This window comes from Photinus pyralis, unplaced genomic scaffold (assembly GCF_008802855.1).
Source record: "Photinus pyralis isolate 1611_PpyrPB1 unplaced genomic scaffold, Ppyr1.3 Ppyr1.4_LG2, whole genome shotgun sequence".
NCBI classification, from domain to species: Eukaryota; Metazoa; Arthropoda; class Insecta; order Coleoptera; family Lampyridae; genus Photinus; species Photinus pyralis.
In genome coordinates this window covers 15571653-15594760 of record NW_022170403.1, presented here as the reverse complement: position 1 = coordinate 15594760, position 23108 = coordinate 15571653, and the positions used below count along the sequence as shown (strand labels likewise).

General features: G+C 36.5%; 4 protein-coding genes across 11 annotated transcripts; 2 read left to right on the top strand and 2 right to left on the bottom strand.

Moving 5' to 3' along the window:
* Positions 1–5311: 5311 nt before the first annotated feature.
* On the top strand, positions 5312–6447 carry LOC116164825 (flocculation protein FLO11-like). The gene is made up of 2 exons (XM_031479052.1): positions 5312–5475; positions 5570–6447. The coding sequence occupies exons 1-2, from the start codon at positions 5407–5409 to the stop codon at positions 5822–5824; spliced, it is 324 nt and encodes a 107-aa protein (XP_031334912.1). The 5' UTR covers positions 5312–5406; the 3' UTR covers positions 5825–6447.
* Positions 6448–8568: 2121 nt separating this feature from the next.
* LOC116164824 lies at positions 8569–10287 on the bottom strand. The gene is made up of 4 exons (XM_031479051.1): positions 9391–10287; positions 9094–9336; positions 8884–8996; positions 8569–8835 (listed from the first exon to the last, which is right to left on the bottom strand). The coding sequence occupies exons 1-4, from the start codon at positions 9409–9411 to the stop codon at positions 8622–8624; spliced, it is 591 nt and encodes a 196-aa protein (XP_031334911.1). The 5' UTR covers positions 9412–10287; the 3' UTR covers positions 8569–8621.
* A 1370-nt stretch (positions 10288–11657) lies between these two features.
* LOC116164821 lies at positions 11658–14105 on the bottom strand. 2 transcript variants are annotated; one of them, XM_031479042.1, is made up of 8 exons: positions 13947–14105; positions 13480–13896; positions 13348–13433; positions 13183–13300; positions 12904–13134; positions 12600–12782; positions 12308–12544; positions 11658–11842 (listed from the first exon to the last, which is right to left on the bottom strand). In XM_031479042.1, the coding sequence occupies exons 1-8, from the start codon at positions 14002–14004 to the stop codon at positions 11769–11771; spliced, it is 1404 nt and encodes a 467-aa protein (XP_031334902.1). In that variant the 5' UTR covers positions 14005–14105; the 3' UTR covers positions 11658–11768. The 2 variants fall into 2 exon arrangements, with proteins under 2 accessions (XP_031334902.1, XP_031334901.1); XM_031479041.1 differs by lacking the exon at positions 11658–11842 and having other exon boundaries at positions 11993–12544.
* Positions 14106–14110: 5 nt separating this feature from the next.
* Positions 14111–23039, top strand: LOC116164822 (macrophage mannose receptor 1-like). 7 transcript variants are annotated; one of them, XM_031479048.1, is made up of 9 exons: positions 14111–14187; positions 19584–19731; positions 19781–20209; positions 20256–20341; positions 20386–20503; positions 20550–20780; positions 21118–21300; positions 21354–21590; positions 22017–23038. In XM_031479048.1, the coding sequence occupies exons 2-9, from the start codon at positions 19668–19670 to the stop codon at positions 22091–22093; spliced, it is 1425 nt and encodes a 474-aa protein (XP_031334908.1). In that variant the 5' UTR covers positions 14111–14187; positions 19584–19667; the 3' UTR covers positions 22094–23038. The 7 variants fall into 7 exon arrangements, with proteins under 7 accessions (XP_031334908.1, XP_031334904.1, XP_031334903.1 ...); XM_031479044.1 differs by lacking the exon at positions 14111–14187 and adding an exon at positions 14211–14459 and having other exon boundaries at positions 19415–19592; positions 22017–23039; XM_031479043.1 differs by lacking the exon at positions 14111–14187 and adding an exon at positions 14211–14459 and having other exon boundaries at positions 19402–19592; positions 22017–23039.
* Positions 23040–23108: the final 69 nt, after the last annotated feature.

Genomic DNA, 23108 nt, shown 5'->3' with positions numbered 1-23108 from the left:
CTAGCATCAGGTAAGCGCAATAACGTACGTTGAACGCTAACTTTAAATACATATTAAATATCAAAGGCCTCGCGGATCCCTTGCGAAAAAATTCATTAATTCTGTTTCCCTATGGTGTGTTCTCCCTGGGACACACGGTATATGTTTATAATTAAGTCGACTTAGTAGTTTCTTTTACTTCAGAAAGATGTAAAATATTATACCCACTTATTTATTTTAAGCATATCATTATCAATAGTATTTAAACAAATGATGATATCTTCTTTTAAAATGCTTTTTGACTTTAATTTATAATAATAATATGACTTTATTACTTCTTTAGAAATAATAAAAACTAACTAAATACTGGTCATGTAATAATAAATAAACGTCCTTTCGTTGGTAGGTACCATACCGGTACTTATAAATAATGTTTGGCAACAATGGATCCTAATAGCCTCGTTGTGCGCGTCAGTGCGCCGTTAATAAAAACTATCAATGTATTTTTTCACAATCCCTCTGTGTATAAAATCACGCCAAGTTTTAATGATCAATGCGAGCATCCTGTTAACCTTTCACTCTATTCCAGAGGGGTGATCATCGAAATCCATAATCTAATCACTTCTTTCCTAAATCATTAGTTCCTACCAAATTTGAGCGTTATGTCAAATCGTGTTTCAGTCGTCGTGCGAAGAGCGAGGGGGCCAGATGGATGTTCAGATCTTTGGATGTTTTTGATCTCTCGCTCTACTTAATAAAAAAAATTAAGTAGGTGCTTTTTCTTCAGTATGTATATCGGGCGAGGCCAATGATGTACCTTTAAGGGGCCCGTATAGAAGTAATACTATTGGCAATGTTATGGATTCTATAATATTGTCAAACCAGGTGAAATGTGCTTTTTTTTTCTACCTCACCAACCACCATACATGGTCAATATCACTGAAAATATTTTTCGATAAATTTGTAAAAATGAGCACCAAAAAGAAACTATGTGTGGCGATTATCTCGCATTCTATTTTGAAAAAAAGGGTTGATCGTAGCAAAGTGGGCGTAGGAATGGTTATTAAAACTTGAAAGGTATTTAGGTAGGTACACACCTAAGGTTGCTACTAAAGTCACTAGATATAGAAAGTACCGCAATCATCCGCCATTTTTGGGCAAATTTGCTGCCAACTTGAAAAAATTGACAAATAAAATCTGAATAGCTGTAATTTTTTATAACCTAACTTCATAGTACTGTCATGTTTTATAAAAATATATACAGATATCTCCAAACAGGTAGAACAATCCCTAACATTAAAGTTACTAGAATCGGGTAACTTCCGCCATTTTTGGGCAAAAATCATGCGTTCTCTCTCTAACACACGAGCCCAATGGATTGCGGTACTTTCTATATTTAGTGACTCGTTGCTACATCACTACACCAATTACTTGAAAATGTCTTTGGTTATGCAAAATAATAGATGCGAACATGTATAACCGTTCAAGAAAGACGTGTTTTGGCCCTTCGTTATCTAACAATAGGAAGTGGCTTTGAAGATCTGGCGGAAGCGCGTGACGAGAACTCACCTCTGCCTTTTAACTGTGTTGACAATGATATTGATGCAAACGCATGCAATTCAATATTTTCGACTTTGAGATTTACTCTTCATCAAACCATCTGTAGTGAGGAAGGTGATGTCAAAAATATTGTCAATATTTCGAAATATTGTCTACATATAGTCGTTTTCTTGAACGTGAATCTTCTTTGGAACTAGTTCCTGGTGAGCTAGTTTTCTACTGGAGGCGAAACTTTCGGTGGCGGTGTCGAAAATATCAAACCTATCCACTTAAGGAAACATATCATTACAGATAGTCAATAGTGACATAGTGTATAAACCTGTGATATACAAGGGTAGCACCAAAAATTCTCGGCCTGATCTAGATCCAGAAATCGCAGCGAGCCAAAACTTTCACAATACGACACTTCAACTCGTAGTACAGATATGAGCCATATAGTTACCTGCTAAAGTACTCGTAATTGAAAAATGACCTAAAGGGCGCCATTTCAGTGACGAAGGAGAGGTGAAAGCTGCAGTTTGGTCACATATTGACGACAACCTGAACGAATATTTTTAGGGGGTATTGAATTTTTGTTCAAGCGTTGTAATAAATGCATTACTGTTAGGGAATTATACTAGAAAATTTAATTGTTAACCTGCACTGCCTTCTGACACCCGACATCATAATTTTATTTGATGGGTACGGGGTACCCATAACCCAGCTGAGGATGAATGGATGATGTTACTTCAACAATTCTCGATCATATTATGAGAAACGACAAAATAAATGCAACAAATATTTATAAAAGATGCCACAACCACAAGTGCGAGGGAATTAGGTAATACAGACAACATTAGCACTTTGTAATGAAAATAATTCATATAGGTCATGCCCATGCGACGGTGGGTACTAGAATAGTACATTCCCTAAGTGCAATGTACTGTACTGGTAAAGAAACATGATCTAACTGTTTCAAAAGCAGATTATGTTTGTTCAACCCTATTGAATTGAATGACTATTGGCGTACAAGACGTGATTACAGTTACTATATCAGCAACGTAGCCATAGTTTAAAGGGAACCAAACAGAACTAATATGCAATTCTCGATCTTTGAACTGATGATATAACAAGGTAAGTGCTTCTTGTGCTTCATCTCGTAGCAGTTGCTCCACAGGCATGTCTAATATACGTCTATACAGCTTGTTAGTAATTCTCTTCACGTCATCTTCGAACGCTGAGGCCGAGCTTACCATTGACATGCTCAGTATCTACAAGAAAGCAAGTATTGTCATAGATAAATTATCTCACACACTTACCAGTAACAAAAGACACCATAAAAGGTGAATAAGGGAGAATTGATAGCCTGTCAACTTGTCATTTCTGAGTGCACCTGACGCACAAGCAATAAGAAAATTCATGGTCTGAAACACCTCAACGATGGCAGAGAAACATATAAATAAACATGGATACTCAAATATCTCATTAAATGAGGCCACACTTTGAAACAGTGAGCCATAGATTTTGAACAAGAGATTTAACTGCATTAAATCCTCTTCCCGAGGTTTAATTTTTTGGCTCACTCTCATCCATTTGTTTGTCGTTGAATATTCTTCTTCGTCCGTTGACATTTTGTGCATATCTTCAATTAAGTTTAAAAATAATTTCGTGCTAAATTTTAGCTTGTATGTCAACAGTTTAAGAAATTCGCGAAATCGAAATAATTCACAAATGAAGATGTAAAATTGGACGTATTTGAAAATGTAACACTGCAACTCTTGCATCCCAAACGAAGTAAACCAGAAGTAAATGTCGTAACTTACAATCGCAGTAAAGCACAAATTAATAAAGGTGAATTTTGTGCAGAAGCAATGTTGTAACTCTCCCTCGTTGCGTGCGTGCTTCTGTTGAAGATACATGTCGTTTTTAATTAACGATGTTAGGAAAATATTCGTCGATTTTGCGTTGCGTATTGAGCCATAAATGATAACTTCATTGAGAATGGTCGAAACTGTGAGGAAGAGAACGTCGAGGGTTATTGTTGTCAAATTCATGTATCGATAGACGTAATTGTTTCTTGATACAAAAGTAGAAACGGCTCCACCTGCTACAAGCAACAATAATACGAGGGCGTAATTTCTGTAGTATCTTGCACCAAGTTGGTGAGTAGAAAAATTGTAAGGGGGTGTCGTTCCCAAAAATCCTCCCAACCATTGCACGAACTTTAAATTACTCCATTCTTTGCCTAATGTAAATTGATGCTCTGTATCGGTACTCATTGCCAATATTTCTACAATTATTGTATCAAAGATTCACAAACCCTTACTTTATTGATCCAATCAATTTTAAGGTTGCGTGTCTTGTGATTATCAGATGCGTCGCAGGATAGTGAATACATTGTATCGTTTTCAATTATGTATTAGTTGCAAAGGTGTGTATTATGTATAATGTAATCATACTGATTAGATGATTGGTTCCAAAAAAAGAAAGATCGTGTAAATGATAACACTTTGATAACTTTGACCAGAACCATTATATCTAGCTTACAGCAGGCATCATTGAAAAAACTGAGAAGTAGAAATCTGTCAAAATCTCCTTTTTGTACATTAATAATTTAGAAATTTGCAGACCAAGTGAACTACGAGTATACTGAGAAATTAATCAAAAAATTGCAAGGGTCTGACCAATCTTCCTTTTGATAACAGCAATGTTTTACAGGGTGAAACGCATTCTTCTTCTTCTTCCTTCTTTGATTTAGGGGAAGGGTCTGTAGGATTTTGTAGGCAAAGGTATACACTTTGCTTTATTGAAAATCGTTCTTTAATTCTCGCTGCAGATGTTAGATTATGTCAACACTTGTTGATTCTATATAGACGCCCCCTAGGAGATCTGAGGAAAGTTCCCTTTTGATCATTCCTTGTTCTTAGCTTTTGGTGTAATTTACGGATTGTAACAAATCGAATGTTATGGATTTTAGAGCCCAAAATCTATTAAAAAACGCATTCAGAATCACACACGGAATTCGGAACTTTATACGAGAGAAGAAAATACCGGACAGCTTGAAGATGATGATTTACAACACGATCATAGCACCGACAATCTTATACGGAGGTAATACCTCAGCGCTAACAAGAAGTAACAGACGAACATTGAGGAGGGCGGAGCGGAAGGCACTCAGGATACTGATGGAAAACAGCAACCTTACAAGAAAGCAGATAAGGGAACTACTAGAGGGAAAGACGATCACCAGGAGACTGAAGATGAGACAGATGAGATACTGGGGACATATAAACAGGAGGAACAAAGACCATATCCTACGGGCTGCCAAGAATCTGTGTGCCTCGGAATGGAAGGTAGGCCGACCCTGCTTCAAATTTTCACCGAACCTTTACGTTTCAAGGTTATAGCCTCACAGGAGTTGATGGCGGAAGTGCTGGGAAAAGTGTGCGCATCACCAAGTAGACTACTTTGAAGGGGATTAAAGTTTCCGACCTACAAATCAATAAATATATGTATCCCGATCAAAGGTTCGATACCTTTTGAACACACCTTGACCTAGTACATATATTATTATAAATGTTGCAGTTGCTGATTCCTGTTGGTGCGCTTTAATAGGTCATGTGTGCCAATTGACATAGTCAATAAGATTTACCTATTCATTGGGAAATTCCGAGTTTAAACTATGAAATGGAGCACAAGGTTGCTTTATGAATCATTGTGAAATAATAACTTGCCATAATAGTTTTACTACATGAAATTATAACTTCTTTTATTTTAATACTTTGAACGTGACTATTAATATTATTGTAAGAGAAATGTGCATAATTATTTTAGTTGTTACAAATATATAAGAATCGGAGTTATGGATCTCTTAGTAACTTTAAGATCATGGTTTGCGCACTAAGTTTGTTTTTGGTTGCGATGTGCTTAGCATCATCTCACGGATTTGGTTTCTTGGTAAATATATGCTTGATACTTTTTTTATGTTAAATATGATAAAACGTGTTTAGATAATAGAAAATTGGTTACTAAACTATAATTTATTTTTAAGGGCGCTTGTAAAGATTGCAACGATGATGAGGATGATGGTCTCTTCGATTTTCTAGGAGATTTCTTTTGTGATATATTTTGTGATGCTGATGATGATGATGATGATGCAGAAACTACTACCATGCCAGCTAATACTTCAACTACTACTAGCAGTTCACAGTCTGAAAGTTCTTCGTCAACAGAAACTACCTCTCCAGCTGCTTCTACAACCACTGGGTCAGATTCCCCATCAACTTCAACAACTGTCTCACCTTAATTGAATGTGCAGAAACGTGTGGGAAGTGGTGATACAGAGTGTTTTTTAAATTACATAATAATAATAATATTTATTTAATCCTGTTACGACATAAAAATGTATAGGACAAAGTCAAATGTGAGGACAAATGTACAATAAAACAGTGAAACAAGCACAGAAATACAATTAACGATTTGCTATGTACCGAGGAGCACCAGGATCATTTAAGAGTTTTTCAACGTTATAGAACATCTTGTCTAGAGACTTAGTTTACGTTTGAACGTATGGAAGTTGTTGGCCGTTGTAATGGTAATTGGCAGACTATTGAAAATTTTAACTCCTGTAATACTTATAGGGACTGCACTGATCATTAGTTCTTCCTCGTGGGCCATCGCAATAATAGAATCCTATTTTGAAAAGTAAGTACCTACGTTTGGGACTTTTGGCACTGAGCATGTTGTCCTTTGGGAGTGGAATGCTCAAAATCATAGTGTTTAAAGTTACCGTTAATTGGCAGCGTTTATTTTCCATTGTTAGTCCGTTTGTCCGTTGGTTTACTCCATTGTTAGTGTTTAGGGTGTGCAATACAAAAATCGAAATTATTTGTCTTCTCGCTACCATGATATAAATAAGTGTTGTTGCAAGACTAACTATTTTTTTTCGTCTTTTCGTTTACTTCATTCAAATGAATTTATTTTTTTTAACCCAAACGATTCGGTTATGGGTGTTGGTACCAAAATCCGTGACGTATCTCCGTGCGCGTTGTGCGCAAGAACGAACCACAAAAATTTCCACGAGTATGCACAAAAAAATTGACGCTAGCAGATCGTGTGTGAGAAATTGCTAATTCTGCCAAGATTGCGTGGCCCTATTTTCCAACGTCTCCTAGTAGGTGCCAACCAATTACCTATATAATTGGGGTCGTTTGGTTGTTGTTCATTATAGGTAGAGGGCCGGAGGTATAAGTTTTAGACCCGACGAAGGAGGGCCCTTATGAGGCCAAGCTCGTAATCTTCATCCGGTTCGAGGCATGTACAACGTTTTACGCACAACTGCACACAACCTACAAAATTGAATTAAAAATGGTTAAAAACGATGAAAAAATACGACAGTGATTTAAATTCACCGCTCGTCACCTAGGGCCCTAGGATACTTGTTTCTAAGGAAAAAAACAAACATTGTAAAACAAAAATTTTCATAATTTCGGAATGGAAGTAAAGGCTGAGCAAATTCCCTCTGAAATATTAGTGGAAGCTGATGAAGCTATGTTGGGTTTAACCCCAAGCAAATCTTAAGACCGATATGAAAAGGAGTTTTCATCTTGGGAAGTCTGGATGAAGGAAAAAAAGGTGACATTTATCAATGAAACCGTTTTACTAGCGTATTTTAGCGAGAAGGTATGTTAAAATGGTTTTTTTTTATTAATTGTTATCCTAGATTCTGTGTCCTAGGCGTTATCCTTTTTTGTTCATTTATAGTCGAAAACTTACCAGTGCAGTTCTTTGTGGGCTAAATACTCCATGATAAAGAAAATGTTATTAATCAAGAAAAATGTTGATATTAGCAAATATTGTAAGCTGGTGTCATTCTTGAAAAGTAAATTCATTGCCCATGAGTTCAAAAAAGCTAAGATATTATCTAAAGCAAACGTGATCAAGTTTATGAAGGAAACTCCAGATGATACGTATTTATTAGGTAACATTCTCGACATTATGGACAAGTATAAACGTCATTATTTTACGTTGGTTTAATATTTGGTATTTATGGGGCCTTGCGGAGGGAAGAACAAGCAAATATATCAGTAAATGATAACGAAGGCAGGGGTTCTGTCTTAGTTGTAACAACACCAAAAACGAAAACTAGCAAATTGACACAATACTGTTGCAATACTTACAATAAATGTAGTAATTTTCATAATAAAGATGATAGATATTGATGCGGGCTTTTGAATTCTTTTACAGGCCCACGGGCCGGCAAAATTTTGACGGGTGTAATGTCAAATTTTCGGTCGTGGTAACTAAGATGTAAACGAATATGATGCAGTTGTGCGTAAACTATTATAAATTATATAAATTCTGTTGGGGCAACTAACATATTACAGCCCTGACTCCTGAGCCCATTGCAAATTATTATTCTTGTGCTAACAAGTATAGGAAGCTGTACATGTTTAAATATGGCGAAGTGATACAATAGTTATTTATGTATTAAGGGCATAATAGTGATGTTTATATTCTCGAGGGTGACGAGTTAAAAAGCTAGAGGGCCTATGGCCCGAGAGCTTTTTAGTCGCCCGAGAGTATAAACATCAGTTTATGCCCGTGGTACATACACAATTTTATGTTTTACAAATAGTTTTCTTCGTCAAAATTCGTTTACAAAATAATTCATTATGTTTGATCGAGTATGCGTGGTTCGAATTTGTTGATGTGATTGAAACCATCCAAACGTCAAACGTAATTTTAAATAATTCAATTCATCGTGAATGAGCAAGAAGTTCCAGAAACTATACGAAATAAGGCCAATCACGTGATTTAGTAGGTATTGACAATTAATAATTGACGTTTCTAATTTTCAATGACTTGCAAATATTTGTTTGTTTTGTCATTATGTATAAATGAGTTACTATGGTGATACTTAATGCCCTAGGGCATAAAGTGGTACTTTATGCCCGCGTATCACAGATATAAAATGTGCTATGATAGGTTAGTAAGACATAAAAATAATTATTTAGTATCTACGTATATATATGTATATTATATATCTGCTGTAGCTATAATTCTTTAATTTTTTGTAGATAACGATGCAGGTTATATTAATCTTACGGTGCGCATTCACAAGCAACTGTTATTGTAATCTCCTCTGGAATGAAGAAATCTCTCACACTGTGTGGAGTAGACGAACAAGTTGCGTCGGAAACATCTAAATCTTCAGCTTGCTTTTGTTTCAATACGTGCACCTTATATTCCTTAGGGCGGCATTGATAAGGACCGCCTAGGCAACTGCTTGGTTTACATTTTATCGTTGGTAGTTGTCTGTAAGTTACCTAATAAAATATTACTCTTGCGACAATGTAGTCTTACCTAGGGAAATACATTATTCCAAGGTATTTCATCTCCGGCTCTCCTTTACATGCACAAGAAAGACCCTTTTTTTGGAATAATGGAACTGTTCGGATAGATTTGCTGAATTTGTTCTAAAATCAAATTTACAGTACGACATTGTTAAAACAAAGCAACACAATATATACACATAAGAAAGATACCATAATATTGAAGCGAAAGTATACATACTGTGGAGAAAGGTTGTGTGGTCATACTGTTTTCTTTGCGATTTTTGAATAACCAATTAAAAAAAGCTACATTTCGTTCATCCTCGCAGGTATTAACTGAGTTAATAGCGCACAGTGGCTTCTCCATAAACGTATCAAAATATTGTACATCTCGTTTTGTGTCCCATTCGGGAAACTCTATTTTTTGACAATGAATCCACATTAAACACAAAACAGTAATTAAAAACAGAGGATGTGTGACATTCTGAAAATTACAAAAATGATAAGGTACACACTAAAAACTAACGTAGTAAATTACCTTAATTTTAAGAATGTTCATCGTTGCGTCCTAGTAACTGAACTTTATATAAGCTTCTTGTGCGGAATATATACTCTTAATCACAATAGGTCCATTAAGCTTCTCTTTGAAAATTGATATATCAAGTTCTGCTTCATTATTTACTGAAGATCCTATTATATGAGCTAAAGTAAATTTAGAAAGCGGAGGCTATATTGCTGTAAAGAGAGGCGAAACACGTAGGTTTTTTACAATACAATGAGTCCTAAATGTGTCGTCTGGGTGCATGTATTATGTGTTTCCCAATATAGTCTGTATCAGAGGAGTGCATTTTAGATTATTTAAAATTTATCTTATTGCATATATTGCATAGATACTGCGAAATGTTCCTTTTATGTTTATTCTCGATCGTATTCCGTGCAAGGATTTATTAGGGTGGAATTGATGTGTTGCACTTAACAGAGATCAATTGTTTTAATGGGTAGGTATTCTGCGAGTTCGAGAGTAAAATCTGGTGCCGGTTTACAATTCCTGGGTATTGCAATGGACAATTTTTTCGTACCCATTTAATTCAGAAAGCGAAAGGGGTGAAGGTATCTTATTCTTCCAGTAACCAGCCCCAATCAAAATTAGCCGATTTGCAAAAGTATCTAGGTACATATTTCAAATTTTTCTTGTTTTCAGAGGGCAAGATTACTTGTTTGGTGGAAGTAAGGGTTGTTTTGATAAAACAGAGCGCTTTGCAGTTTCTTTTCGTCGAATGGTTCCAATCAACGATTTAATGCTATATTTAATCATAGTAGGTACCTACTTATCTGTCAAAAATTAAATATGCATCTTCTTTTCGCCATGGAGTTCTTTGTGGTCCCTCAAACTTGCCACACCCATCTTCCATGAGAGCGGAATTGAACAAATACCTAAGAGTACCTCCATATTATCCGTTTTTTTAACGGGGAGGGGGGGGGGTAAACTAACGGGGTGAAATTACCGGATACTGTAGGAACACACTTATATTTGAGCATTCACACTTATCGACGTCCGTAAAAAAATTGGTCTGGTACCGGTGCACAAACGGAGGGGTTTCTAGTTCTACTCCTCCGTCACAGGACCGATGAAAAAAAGCGAAGTGTTTATTAGAAACACTTGAAGGTTTATGAACTGGTTCACACTTGTCCGTATTAATTTGTTTCGGTAGGAATTTATATGCAATTTGCTGCAGTTAGTTGTTCAGTTGTGTTGTACCTACGTTGTGAAATGAAGCAAGAGATCGACCTAACCTAAAGATCTCGATTGAAGAGCGTCCAGTAATGTGGGACAAAACGCTAGATGGCTGGTAGGTTCTCAGAGCGGAGATATGCAAGACGAATCCACCCTTCCCAAACAATCTCCTTCAGGAACTCTTAAATGGACCGTTTATTTTTTTGAAAGCCAGTCGGTCTTTCGAATCAAATCCATGATCCTTTATGCGACAAATTTTAAACAGATCTGATGACATGCTACGTTACACTATAGTGTACTATTCTTGCACTGTGGTTACACATCGCATTCAACTTCGCTCCGCAGACAACAGCGGCAGCGTCTTCTGCTATATAAGGAATAGTGCATCTTAACACCTTGAAGATGCATTATTTGCTCAGTCAGCAGCTGAATACACATTTAGAACTGCTGTAACATCTGTTTCATCTAATTCCCTATATAATTGCATCGATCGCATATGTTCGGCCCATTGTCTCATTTTCAATGCAGTGTACCCAGGTTTGCATTTGCTCATGTCAAATATATTGAGAAAACCCCGCCGTTGGTCATCTGAAACTCTTTTGCTAAACATCGCTTAACAACTTCAACTACTCGCGGATCCTGCAATTATCACTTCGTGAACGTGAATCACAAGTATTATCATTTCTTTCCCGATCAGCACGTCATTTGCGCTCCTTGAAAACCTCAGCTGTTCAACTATGGGGTCATAGAAACGGCCATTTCACGCTTATCTAGAAGACGCACCAGATTGCCGCTCTGTTCAAAACACTTTGGCTGCCCCATGGACATTTCTTCATATCTAGTTTCCCACCTAAGCCGTCACGTAAGCTTTCTACGGGCAAAATCACTCGAAAACTTCGACATTGGCTCTATGCAGTATCTGTGGCTTCAACGTCACAGTGAAACAACTTCAGTCATCAATAAAAGTGACGAAGGATTTCACACTGTCTAGGCCAATCGGTGCTACTGGCCCGAACACGTCGGTATCAGCCCAAGCACTCTCGACAATCGAGCATTCCCAAAAACTGAACAATAATTCGTCTCGTTTTATTAACAACCTTTAAACTATAATTGCGTTCACAAAATTGTATCTTTGGCATCATTTATTACGCGCAATGTTACAAAATTTGTAGAACTTCTAATTAAAACATTCTCGCCTCTATTTCTTCATCAAAGATGTCTGCATCACCGAAATGGTTGTGCCCACGTGTAGATTCTACAACAATATTGTATTACAACACTCAAAATATGTGCAAAAACTTTTTAGTCAAATAGTGGCCATGATGATTTTAGTTTTAAGTTAAAAAAATCTATCAATAGATGCACCTTATTTATTTCGCTCTTCATAACAACTCTCCTAAAAAGTTTTTGTACGTAGAGTACTATTGATCCTCACTATACGTTAATTTTTCATGGATATGGTGTCAACGGTAAAACGTATACACGTTATCCTGCACTTTTTCAGCAACTAAAGATGAAAGGATAGCGCGTTGACTATGAAAGCTACAACTAATTTTGTAAGAGTGGGTTTTTACAACACAAAAATATCATGTCTTTAATGGTTACACATACCAAACTGTGAAATAAATGAAATATAAAATATTCAAGTAATGAACTAAATTATCTGGAAAGCGTTTTTGTGCAGACCCATATTCATAACTTGTAAAATACTCGTATTTACTCTGTTCACAAATAAATTCTTGAGCACGTGAGCAATCCACTCCATAGAAAATAGGCCGGTTATGATTCTCTCTGTCCATATTGAGGCAAGGATATTTTGTATTAAATTCGACATCATACCATGGGGGATAGTAATCGATACCACCAGTTTGTTTTGTTATAATCTCATTGTCCTCCACCCATTTAAAATCCATTCCGCGTTCGTCCAGTCGTCCACCAATCCACACATGGTAAACCTCTTGTTCACAAAGAAAAAAATTAGTATTGTTGATTTATGTCTTTCAAGTTAATACCGTAATCTTCCTCGCCCATCATTTGTACCAATGAATGTATTACTTCGCGGGTAACTTTGGCTAACGTACCGTTCTGAGAAAGACATGTTTCGAATGCTTCGTCCCATGTTTGCTTTGTATAGTATAAGGTGTACTCAATTTTGTCGATAAAACGAGACAGTTTGTCGGGAGTTTCCGAAATACCTAAAAAAATGACATTGTCACGAAGGGCAGTTTTAGAATATAATTCTATCATGAATATTTTACAAATGAAAAATACTTAGGGAGGGTTTAATGTACTGTGTTAATATAAATACAATAATACTTTTTGAACAAATGTAACTTTTGCGTCTGTTGCAGCTAGTTTCAATAAACACTGCTTCATTTGCGATGTGTCTATCTAATACCAAGCAACCTCCTCGTTGTGTTGTTCGATTTAAGTACCATGGAGGGTATAAGGTATTACTATCCGTGTGGTCCGAAATTATTACGTCGTTTGATATGAATTTCCAAGCATTTTGCTTATAGCGCCCACCTATCCATGCGTTTTCCAAACCTGTAAAATTAAATAAAAGCAACTGCGGAAGAAAGTTTTGAAATTTACTTGGTCGGCCCATTAATAAATACTTTCCTACAATTCTCGTTTCGTTTTTATTCCGGAAAGAAGCCAATCCCGCCTTATGATTTTTTTGACAGTCTCTTACGGCTTCTGACCATGTTCTCTAGGGCTAAATTGTTTGATTTGAATTACGTGACTCTTAAAGCTTACCTGGTCATAAAATATTCCGTATCTGCGGTCATTTACCACAATCCAATCGGTGGTGGTCATAGAACCATCGTATTTGTTCTCATATGCTAAACGGAACGTTAATTATTAACAGTGGCCACTTGCTATACTTACGTCTTTCACAAATCAGTGCATGTCTTAACCTGCAGTCTATGTTGAAATATAAAGCCTCATTGTGATTTTCACGGGAAAAACAGAGACACTCCCGAGCATCAGGTTGTACGTAATCCACACTATGTAGTACAAAGTAATACGTATCTTTAAACTCCTCTCCGTCATCGATCCAATGGAAAATTTTACTGTTTTTTGGACGTTCAGCTCCAATCCAGTAACTATCCGCATGTGGTGCTGATTCTTCTATACATTTGGCTAAAAAGATCCTAATTGCTGGATTGCGAGTGATAGCGAGGGACCCATTTTCGTAGGTTTCGCAAATAACTTGCGCTTCGTCCCAATTGACACGGTAGTTTAATAGAATGTATTCTTTCTTGAGATAGACAAAGCTCGGTTCGTGTCCATCTTCCATACAGTCTAGAAATGTCTATATAACAAAGAATAAAGCTTACTTTTAAATGACTTACTAATATACATCGTTAAATACAAAAATGCCAAACAGAAATGTGTTCCACTATTGTCCATTTCGCTCGTACTTTAAATGGACCCGAATTATTTTGTTATTTCGCGCAACTGCAAACCTACGCCATTAATTAATGCGGCTGTAAGTGGTACAACATGGTACCTGTTCCCCAAATGGTGCAGTCACTTGTTTTGCAAACTTTTTAAGCCTTTAACAATTGTGTTTATAAATAAAATCAAGAGAAGGTATTACTTATACTCAACAGCGACGTGATGTTGTTACTGTAAAAGTTCATTTTAGCGTAGTAGTTCCGTATTGTTCACTTCAGTAGGTATCCATATATTGCGCAAAAATCGTAGCAATAAAATGGCAAATATGCATTCAGTATCTTATTTTCGACAGCATAATTTTTAATACATAGTGCGTTGTGATTTGTTAAATTCCTAAAGAAAGTTTGGAAAAGGGTATTACCGTTACAGGTGTATTTTAATGAAATTTCGATTATCGTCAGCTGATGGTAAGTGTTTAGTAGTTTCGATACGTTTACCTACTCATGTTAAAATGTTGAAGACGATCTGAACTTTTCGTACTGTGTATTCACATGTTTTCAATTAGCTGGTCATCAGCAAATGATTGCATCAAATCTGAATGGCTCGTAAACCATGGCTTCGGGTCTAGATTAATGAAGAAATTTGACAAAAGTGAGCCCCATTTTTACGTAAAATGAGCCCTCCTCAAAACTAAAGTTGACCTGTTTCACGATTTCTTTACAGTCTCAATATCAAAAAATGAATTACTATATAAAGGGTGGCTTTCTTTGACTGAAATGCGCTGTGTAATTTGTGGATGTAGCGTTATGGTGAAATAGTTACCAAAATGTTAGTAGCATATCGTATAGGTACCGATCCACAAACTGATTTGAGATTAGATATCAGATTTTGACCGCACTTAGTAAAGTAGTGCTTGCACTAAAAGAACTTTTCAATTACTTCTATTACTTTGAGTGCTTGCAAGAACAGTGCTTGGACTACATATAAAACAAGTTCTTGGTATTTCGGAAATGCAGTTACGTTTTGAAGCTCCGAAATATATGCTCTCCCAAGAAAATTCGCCTCTAAGGAAGAATTCGTCCTAAAGAAGGTTCGCCTTCGTTTTGACTTTTTCCTATCAAGGTATTCCTTCTCGCTCCGAAAAGAACTCGCATTCGAAAATAGTTGCTTGAACTTCAACTACTTACAACTAACTTATGAGGGGCCAGCTGCCAGGAGAGTGAACTTTCTCGAGGGTGAATGCCAAATTAACCGTGGGAGTTTTCTAGAAGGTTATTCCAAATCATGGGTTAATTTGGCGGTACCTTTTTGCGCAATCATGCGTTTCCGTACTGATTCTTCCTACGTGAATTTTAGCAATCAACATTCAACACCAATGAATGGTGCAGAAATTAATATTAATAGATCCGAATAGAGAGATGGTAATTTTATTGGATTTTGGCGGATTAAACACTAACTTAGCATGTTAGTGTCGGCCTACAAACCATACATAAATGGATAGCTTTTAGCTTTTGAATCGTGATCCATTGTTGTCCGTTTGGCCAATTATTAAATTATATTCATTAAATTCAACCAGCGAAAAGTTCGCCATGGTAAATTATGACACGAAAACACGCTCTCAGGAGATTCTGACTTTAATTTCAGAAAATTGTGGTTTAAACTAGGACCTTCTGATATAAACTCGGGAATTTCAGATCCTTGAAGATCAATTATAATCAAAGTAGTTCTTTTACAATATTTTGTGCCAAGCGATATTTGTATTTGACTAAAGAAACTGATCAACGCCTAATTCTAGAACCATCTATCCATCTCGATCTCTCTCAAGATCCATTTTTGTGTACTGCGACTAAAAATCAATTCGTTGCACCAATTTGATGCAAACCAATGGCACAGTCAACTTGTATTGAATTATTATTAATTATTCTCTGTTGTATTGTAATCCATACAATTCAGAGACTTGCTATAACTATTATCATTGAATAAAAACATTATTCAATGCTATTATAGACTGCGCTTAACGTATCTAAGGTGTTGTCGACACAGTATGCAACACACAATGCACCGCGGGGCAAAAATCGCTGAGATGATATGCAATATAATGAAATAAGCTGTTATTTTAGATGTTCCCTTCATTAATCATTCTCGTAATTAGCTCGAATTAGTGAACAGATAAATTTCTGCTGAGAATAATCCAATAAACTTAGGTTAACTTGTGCCTTATCAACATGTACTCTGTCGATAAATTTTTAAATAATATGCTGATTTTCAACGGATAAAAGTTTAAAGGGCCAATGGATCAGAGCCATTCGAAGAGAAAAATTTACTCCCACCATAGTGCATTTGCGGGGAATGAAGCCGATTTTAGAAAGGTACCTACGAAGGTGTTAAAGAATAATGCAATACCGAGCGTTTTCGACTTTCCCATTCACTTAAAATAACGTAGAACTATTATTCGACATCCTTTACCAGCAAGACAACGGCAATACCTATTTGCCTATTAGGTATAGACATAACTAAGTACTTACTGGTACTAAGTATATTTCAGGTTTTGTTACAAGAAAAATAGTAAATGTTCTATGTGCTGCGATAGTCGCATGCATTCAAAGTTTTAACTAGAAAAAATCGCTGCGATGCGCAAATTGCAAAATGTTTCTATTCAATTTGTATATCAGCACTGTTAACAGATACTAGATTAATACTAAGAACCTTGTAAGTAGCGGAGAATCGAAACAGGGATATCCGAGAGCAGAGTTTGATCAGAGAAGGATTTGTGGCAATGTCTCAAAAAAAGGTTCTTATTTAAATCATTGAAATTGGTGGAGTTAAACCTCATTTTCAATGGATGGCTCATTTGACTAGCCATGTTGCTCTAGATCTTTTCAGCTTCATCTCGTTTAACTAAACCCATGGGAGTCTTGTCGAATGTTGCTTAATAGGTTGGATATCTCTCGTATTTATTTTAGCAAACACATATTGGTAGCGACAAATTAACGTTTTAGTGTGGTCCTTTTGGCTTGTTGTTAAATTCTTGCAGGAGGTTGTGATTATTGCTTGAAGTCTTTTTGGGCACTCCAAAGTGTCGTCACCCTTGGCTGTATTCACACAACGCGCTACTGCAGCTATACTGCGGTACACGTACCAGTCTCAGTGCCCTTCCTTAACTTGGTCGGGAATATCAGCCGGACAGGCGTTAGTTGTTCAGCATTTACTAGTACCTTGTTGGTATAATTGGGTTCCGTCACGCCCAAGCAGATTTTTCGGAGACATCCATCCATGCGAACCATCACAACTTTGTTGTAACACTCCGGCAGGTTCCACAAGCATAACGTGTCGCACCCCGTTTTATTATCTGTGCATAGGAACTTGTTCATAGGCCAGTGGAAGCACTCCATTCTTCTGGTCCATTCCCAAAATCAACTCATCGACGATGTCTACTACCAGCACTTAATTGATGCGTACCTTTGTTGAATCCAATACCAATATCGACAGTCAGCTCTTCCAGCACACGAATTTGCTCACCAGTTGTCGTTTTCAGCCTCAGTTGCAATTTTTTCGTTCGGACTAGGTAAGATCTTATGATGGTTTCGTTGCACCCGTATCTAACAACATCGTACACATTTTCCCGAATGCAGTACCATCTATGTATAAACTATTAGGTTGGCTCTTAAGTGTGCTACTTATATGTCTAGCTCCGGGGCATAATTTAGGTAGGTCGATGCTCGTCCCATCGATCCGTTCTAGTTTTCCTGATTATTGGTCGTTGTTACTGTCGGGCAATTTCTTCTAATACGCCCTTTTTACCACAGGCCTAGCATTGCAGTCCCCGTCGTTTTATCCGTTGTTACTCCAGTAATATTTTCATTATTTCTTCCCAATTTTCGTTTTTTTCTTCTGAAGAAATGGTGCACACGCGAGTGTTACCATGAGACGTTTTCTTTGCAGCATCAAACTCCAGGGGGTGCACCAAAGCCTTTTCCAATTTTTGGCGACCAGAACGAACTACCATTCAAAAACGAGATACCCGGTTGTATCCACTGTTCTAAATTTAGTCACTGTAGATACCTATACCTAGAAACGATTGGATTTAATGCCATAAACTTGTGAAAATACAATGAGAGCATTAAGGGCTTTTAATGTAAAGGAGATCCTATTAAATATTATAATCAAATCTTGTTTTTCCCGCATAGACAAATACCATTATTTCAGTCAGGTATACAGCTATTGATGAGGGTACAGGTTTAATGAATCAATTGTCCGCCAATAAAATAAAATAAAGCTGTCTAAGTGGATTTAAGAGAAAGTACAGTTACAGTATAAGAGCTATGGTAATTAAGTCCTAAATCAGTAAGGTCAGGAACGGTTTATGTAAACAATTGGAATTCGTGCTACCTTTCCTTGATTAAAATTTAAAAAAAAGGAGTACAAATAAACCGATACAACGAAATATCGAAGGATCCTCAGTATTACAATCACTTTTAACGACAATTTATTTTAATCTTACAAAATACATTTTATAGTTAACAAAAATGCATCAAATTCATGTCTGGGGCATTGAGTCTTGGTTTTTTTCCCAACGATCTTGGTGCATAAATAACGATTTTGACATATTTTGATCAAAATCCATGTGGCCTCAGAAAAATAATTTAACATTTTTTAATCACACACATGCGGTTATCAAACGTGCACGTTATCAACTCTTTCAGCATCAAGATAATGCGTTTGAAAGCTTTTACAACTCTAAATTCATGTGTAAAGAATAATTTTGGGTACATTTTGCTCTAAAACTTTTGACCTAGACCACAGAGAGAGTTATATTGAATTGTTACACTTCTAAGAGTCATAGGGAATAATCTAGCGAAAGTCCGAACTCGATACATGACCTAGGGAATGAAATATGTTGATTTCTATTATATTGAGTACGCAGTTTTTCCTGTTCCCGATTCACTCGAAGTCCTATAACTTTTGTTCCTGTTGAACCAGCTTCCTGAAAATCAATAGCGTCCGTCCTTAATGTCCAACGTACCCGTACACCAAATTTCAACACAATCGGTCACTTTTAAAAAGAGTTAGAGCGCACACGGACGGACGGACGGACGGACGGACGGACGGACGACAATACAAAACTATAAAGGATCTGAGGATCCTTAATAAATACAAAAAAAAACTTCGAGACCAAACTGATACTGATGGTTCGAAAATTCGAGACGAGACGAGACGAGACGAGACTTGGTCTCGTATCGGCGGCATCACTAAATACAGCTATATTGTTCATGGCATGATGTTTTTTCTGCTCTTCTTTTTTATATATTGCATCCGTTCCAGAATGTTTATAGTTCAGCCATTTACACGAGGCCTAATAATTTTGAACGCAGCAAAGCAAACCGTGCTCGTAGAATAGTATGTTTTTAGGTGCGAAATTTAGTGTAGAATTGAAAGCTATGCGGATATCAGGACTCAGTAAAATTATGCTGTCAAGTTATTTCGAACTCTAGTTGTATGATTATTTGAACCAATACGCAATTGCTATGTTTAAATGAACTTTTATTGTAACTACCAAAGCAGCAAGTATATTATTAACACCCAAGTTCCAGACCATTGCGGTACACATCTTATGCTACTACTCAAACACACCTAATTTACTAGTGCACTGAATTGCTCAAAAATAGTAAATAAATATGAACAAAGTGCAAAGTATTGGAACATATTTTTGTTTGGTACTAATTTATTCGTTGTTAACTAGTACGTCACATCTTAAGTAAGTGCTGTTCTTTTTTCCAAATATTTTTAGACTGCATGGAATTCGATTGGGAAGATACAAAAGAATTAAGCTTTGTCTATCTCAACAAAGAGTACCTTATCTTAGAGTATCGTGTCAATTGGGACGAAGCTCTAATTATTTGTCAAACCTTCGAGAACGGATCTTTGGCTATCATTCGCGATCTGGAAGTTAGAACCTTTTTGGCCAGATGTTTAGAGGAAACCGCACCAAACGCAGATACTTACTGGATTGGAGCAGAACGTCGAAAGAATGCCGAACATTTTTTTTGGATTGATAACGGAGAACAGTTCGTAGATAATAATTGCTTCATATTACGTGGTACCGATTACATAAGGCCTCAGGGGCGGGAGTGTCTTTGCTTTTCTCGTAGAAATCACAATGATGGCTTGTACTTTAACCTTGATTGTAAGCTCAAACGAGCATTGATTTGTGAAAGGCGTAAGAACAATACCATTAATCACCGCTATTCACAGTCTATTTTTAGCATTTGAGAATAAGTACGATGGATCTATGACTACCGCGGAATGGATTATAGTTAACGATTACAAATATGGAATTTTTTATGATAGGGTAGATGTAAAGTTGATCAAACTCTTATAATAATTGAGTTCCAGAAATCATGGTCACAAGCTGTAAGAGCGTGTCAAAAATATTACAATGGGGAGTTAGCTACCTTTCGTAATACGAACGAAACCGGAATTTTGGGCAAATATTTACTAATTGGTCGACCAAGTAGGTTTAAGATTTTCACAGCATTTTTATTAATTTAACGCTCTAGGTTTGGAAAATGCATGGATAGGTGGACGATACACGGAAAGTGGCTGGAGATTTATATCAGACGATGTAATAATTCCAGACCACAAGGATAGCGTTACCCACTTTCCTCCTTGGTTCTTGAATCAGACACGGCAGAGGGGAGGGTGTTTGGTATTAGATAGGCATCTTGCAAATGAAGCAGTGTTTGTGGAAACACGCTGCAGCCGGCGCATGAGTTATATTTGTTCGAAAAGTACCTACTGTAATATTTATATTAGCACCATATATGAACCATTCACGATTGGCATTTGTAAATGTTTAAATAGTGCATATACAGTATGTCTCGGGCCTCGGCATGAGATTCCTTATACCTAATCTACCGTTCTTTTCATGCTACATTTAAAGTTTTGGAACAAGCAGGATTTTTTATAACGAATGACTGTTTCTTGAAAAATGATGGTCGATTATAGGTATTATAGTAAACCTCACCTGGCCTTTGGGGACATACTATATGACCTTTTTTTTTAACTACCTCACAAATTTGAAATATATTTCCCCTAATTGCTTATGATTTATCACAATGTTTTCAGAAATTGTACAAACTCCGGAAAAAGTATATCACACATTTAACAATGTGGAATATACGATATATTATATAAAGCAAAGTTGGGACGAAGCATACGAAACATGTCTTGCGCATAACACCACCTTAGTGAAGGTCACGCTAGAAGTAATACATGCTTTAGTACATATGATGGGGGAAATGGATTATGGTATGAATTTATTAAACATTTAGCAGAAATACTGACGTTTGTTTTAAACAAAGAGATCTACCATGTGTGGATTGGTGGGCGACTAAACGAAGATGGAACAAATTTTGAATGGGTAGAAGACAATGAGATTATAAAGAAACAATCTGAAGGTATAGACTGGTATCCTCCATGGTATGATACCGAATTTGACTTAAAATATCCTTGTCTAAATATGGATAGAGAGAATCATAATCGTCCTATGTTCTACGGAGCAGATTGCGGGCATGCTCAAGAATTTATTTGCGAACGGAGTAAATACTATATAAGTGAACTTCTTCCGGTGATAGATATTATGGGTCCGAAGTCTGAACACCATGTTTTTAATGTTTTCCAATATCGACCTATATACTTTGTCACTCTTTTGTGACACTCAAAATCGTTGCCATAAAAATACATGGTTAATAAAGTAAACGTTTAGGTACTGCTTTGTTGATCCAGAATTGTTGTACGGAATTTTTATCAGCATGTTAAGTTGTACATCCTAGTCTCTATCTTCAATAATAATACCAAAGCTACCAATGAAATCTCAGTAAACACTATGTGGTACCTACGTTGATGAATTATCCCATTTCCGACACTTATAAAACTATTGCCACTGACTCAATAATATCTCATCTGCTTAAGAAGTGCTTATGCTTACTCATATCATATGATTGTGTAATTCTATTATATTTTAGAACACACCAAAGTGCATGCGAGTTTCGGGGTAATGGATGATGACGATTTCCAAGAAATCGAAGGAAGAATGTTTTAATCTAGGACCCACGTACGAATCATACAAAAGTACCTAATGAATATTGTTAAATCACTCCCATCAAAATTTTCTTAAAGTTAATGAAAAATGAAAACATGGAATTACACTAAGGTTTCCTAATACTTATGTTAAGAAAGAAGGATTTATAAGAAATTTGAAGTTATGAAGTTAGGACAAATATAATTTTTGTTAGTATGATGCGGAATCATTTTTTGCGCTTTAAAAAGCAACGCTACTGTGCTCTAATTTTCCAGACTATAGACTGGATTTTTGTCTATTTTGGGGATGGAGAGCCTTTATAGGCCTACTGTAATATGAAAACAAACAAGTAAAAAGGCCCTAGCTAAGGCGAGCAACTTCAGCGCATTTTCCATAAATTGATCAGTACTCCCCAAAAGGTTATAGCTATGCATGTGCGCTATGTTTCTCTTTACTAGAGGCATATATGGTTAAAGTTTCAAAGAAATATCTCCATAAAATCATAAATAAGAAAGTTGACATTGCGCAGTCTGCACATGCGCAGTTTAATCGTCAAGATTTTCCTTGGCTCGAGTGCCAGAGTTATACCTACTCTCCCGAATGTAAAAAGAACGAATTAAATATCTTGAAAACTGTAGAAGTAGTTAAGGCCTCGGATAGACGGACGGAGGGACAGACGGACAAACGGACGGACCGAGAAAGTGACGGCAATAGTGCACCCAACTTTGATGAAAAATACGCTAAAACTGGAAACGACGACGCGACGGCTACATCTGGATAACTCAGAGCTTGTCGAAAGGGACCATAAGGCCAGTTGCACAAAAAAAATAATCCAGGATTATTGTTTAATCCGGTATTAAGATATTTGATTGGCTTAAGGTATATTGCAGTAGGCAACGAATCAAATGTCAAAATTCTTGCTTAAACTCAGATTTGGCAAATAATGTAGGATTTTGATTATAATTCGCTTTCCTGCAACCGGCCAGTTTTATACCTATTTTTTAACAAATGTTTTAGATACGCCACCCTGTACATT

Bases quoted from the DNA above. Each gene is read 5' to 3' on its own strand.
- LOC116164825 (XM_031479052.1), top strand. From the start codon at position 5,407: ATGGTTTGCGCACTAAGTTTGTTTTTGGTTGCGATGTGCTTAGCATCA. The intron at 5,476-5,569 runs GTAAATATATGC...TTTATTTTTAAG, and splicing joins CTCACGGATTTGGTTTCTTG to GGCGCTTGTAAAGATTGCAA.
- LOC116164822 (XM_031479044.1), top strand. From the start codon at position 19,526: ATGAACTTTTATTGTAACTACCAAAGCAGCAAGTATATTATTAACACC. The intron at 20,504-20,549 runs GTAGGTTTAAGA...TTAACGCTCTAG, and splicing joins TTTACTAATTGGTCGACCAA to GTTTGGAAAATGCATGGATA. The intron at 21,591-22,016 runs GTAAATACTATA...ATTATATTTTAG, and splicing joins AGAATTTATTTGCGAACGGA to AACACACCAAAGTGCATGCG.
- LOC116164824 (XM_031479051.1), bottom strand. From the start codon at position 9,411: ATGAACATTCTTAAAATTAAG. The intron at 8,997-9,093 runs GTATGTATACTT...ATTTGATTTTAG, and splicing joins CCACACAACCTTTCTCCACA to AACAAATTCAGCAAATCTAT. The intron at 8,836-8,883 runs GTAAGACTACAT...GGTAACTTACAG, and splicing joins GGAATAATGTATTTCCCTAG to ACAACTACCAACGATAAAAT.
- LOC116164821 (XM_031479041.1), bottom strand. From the start codon at position 14,004: ATGGACAATAGTGGAACACATTTCTGTTTGGCATTTTTGTATTTAACG. The intron at 13,301-13,347 runs GTAAGCTTTAAG...ATTTAGCCCTAG, and splicing joins ACGGAATATTTTATGACCAG to AGAACATGGTCAGAAGCCGT. The intron at 12,545-12,599 runs GTATTAACTTGA...TTTGTGAACAAG, and splicing joins GATGGGCGAGGAAGATTACG to AGGTTTACCATGTGTGGATT.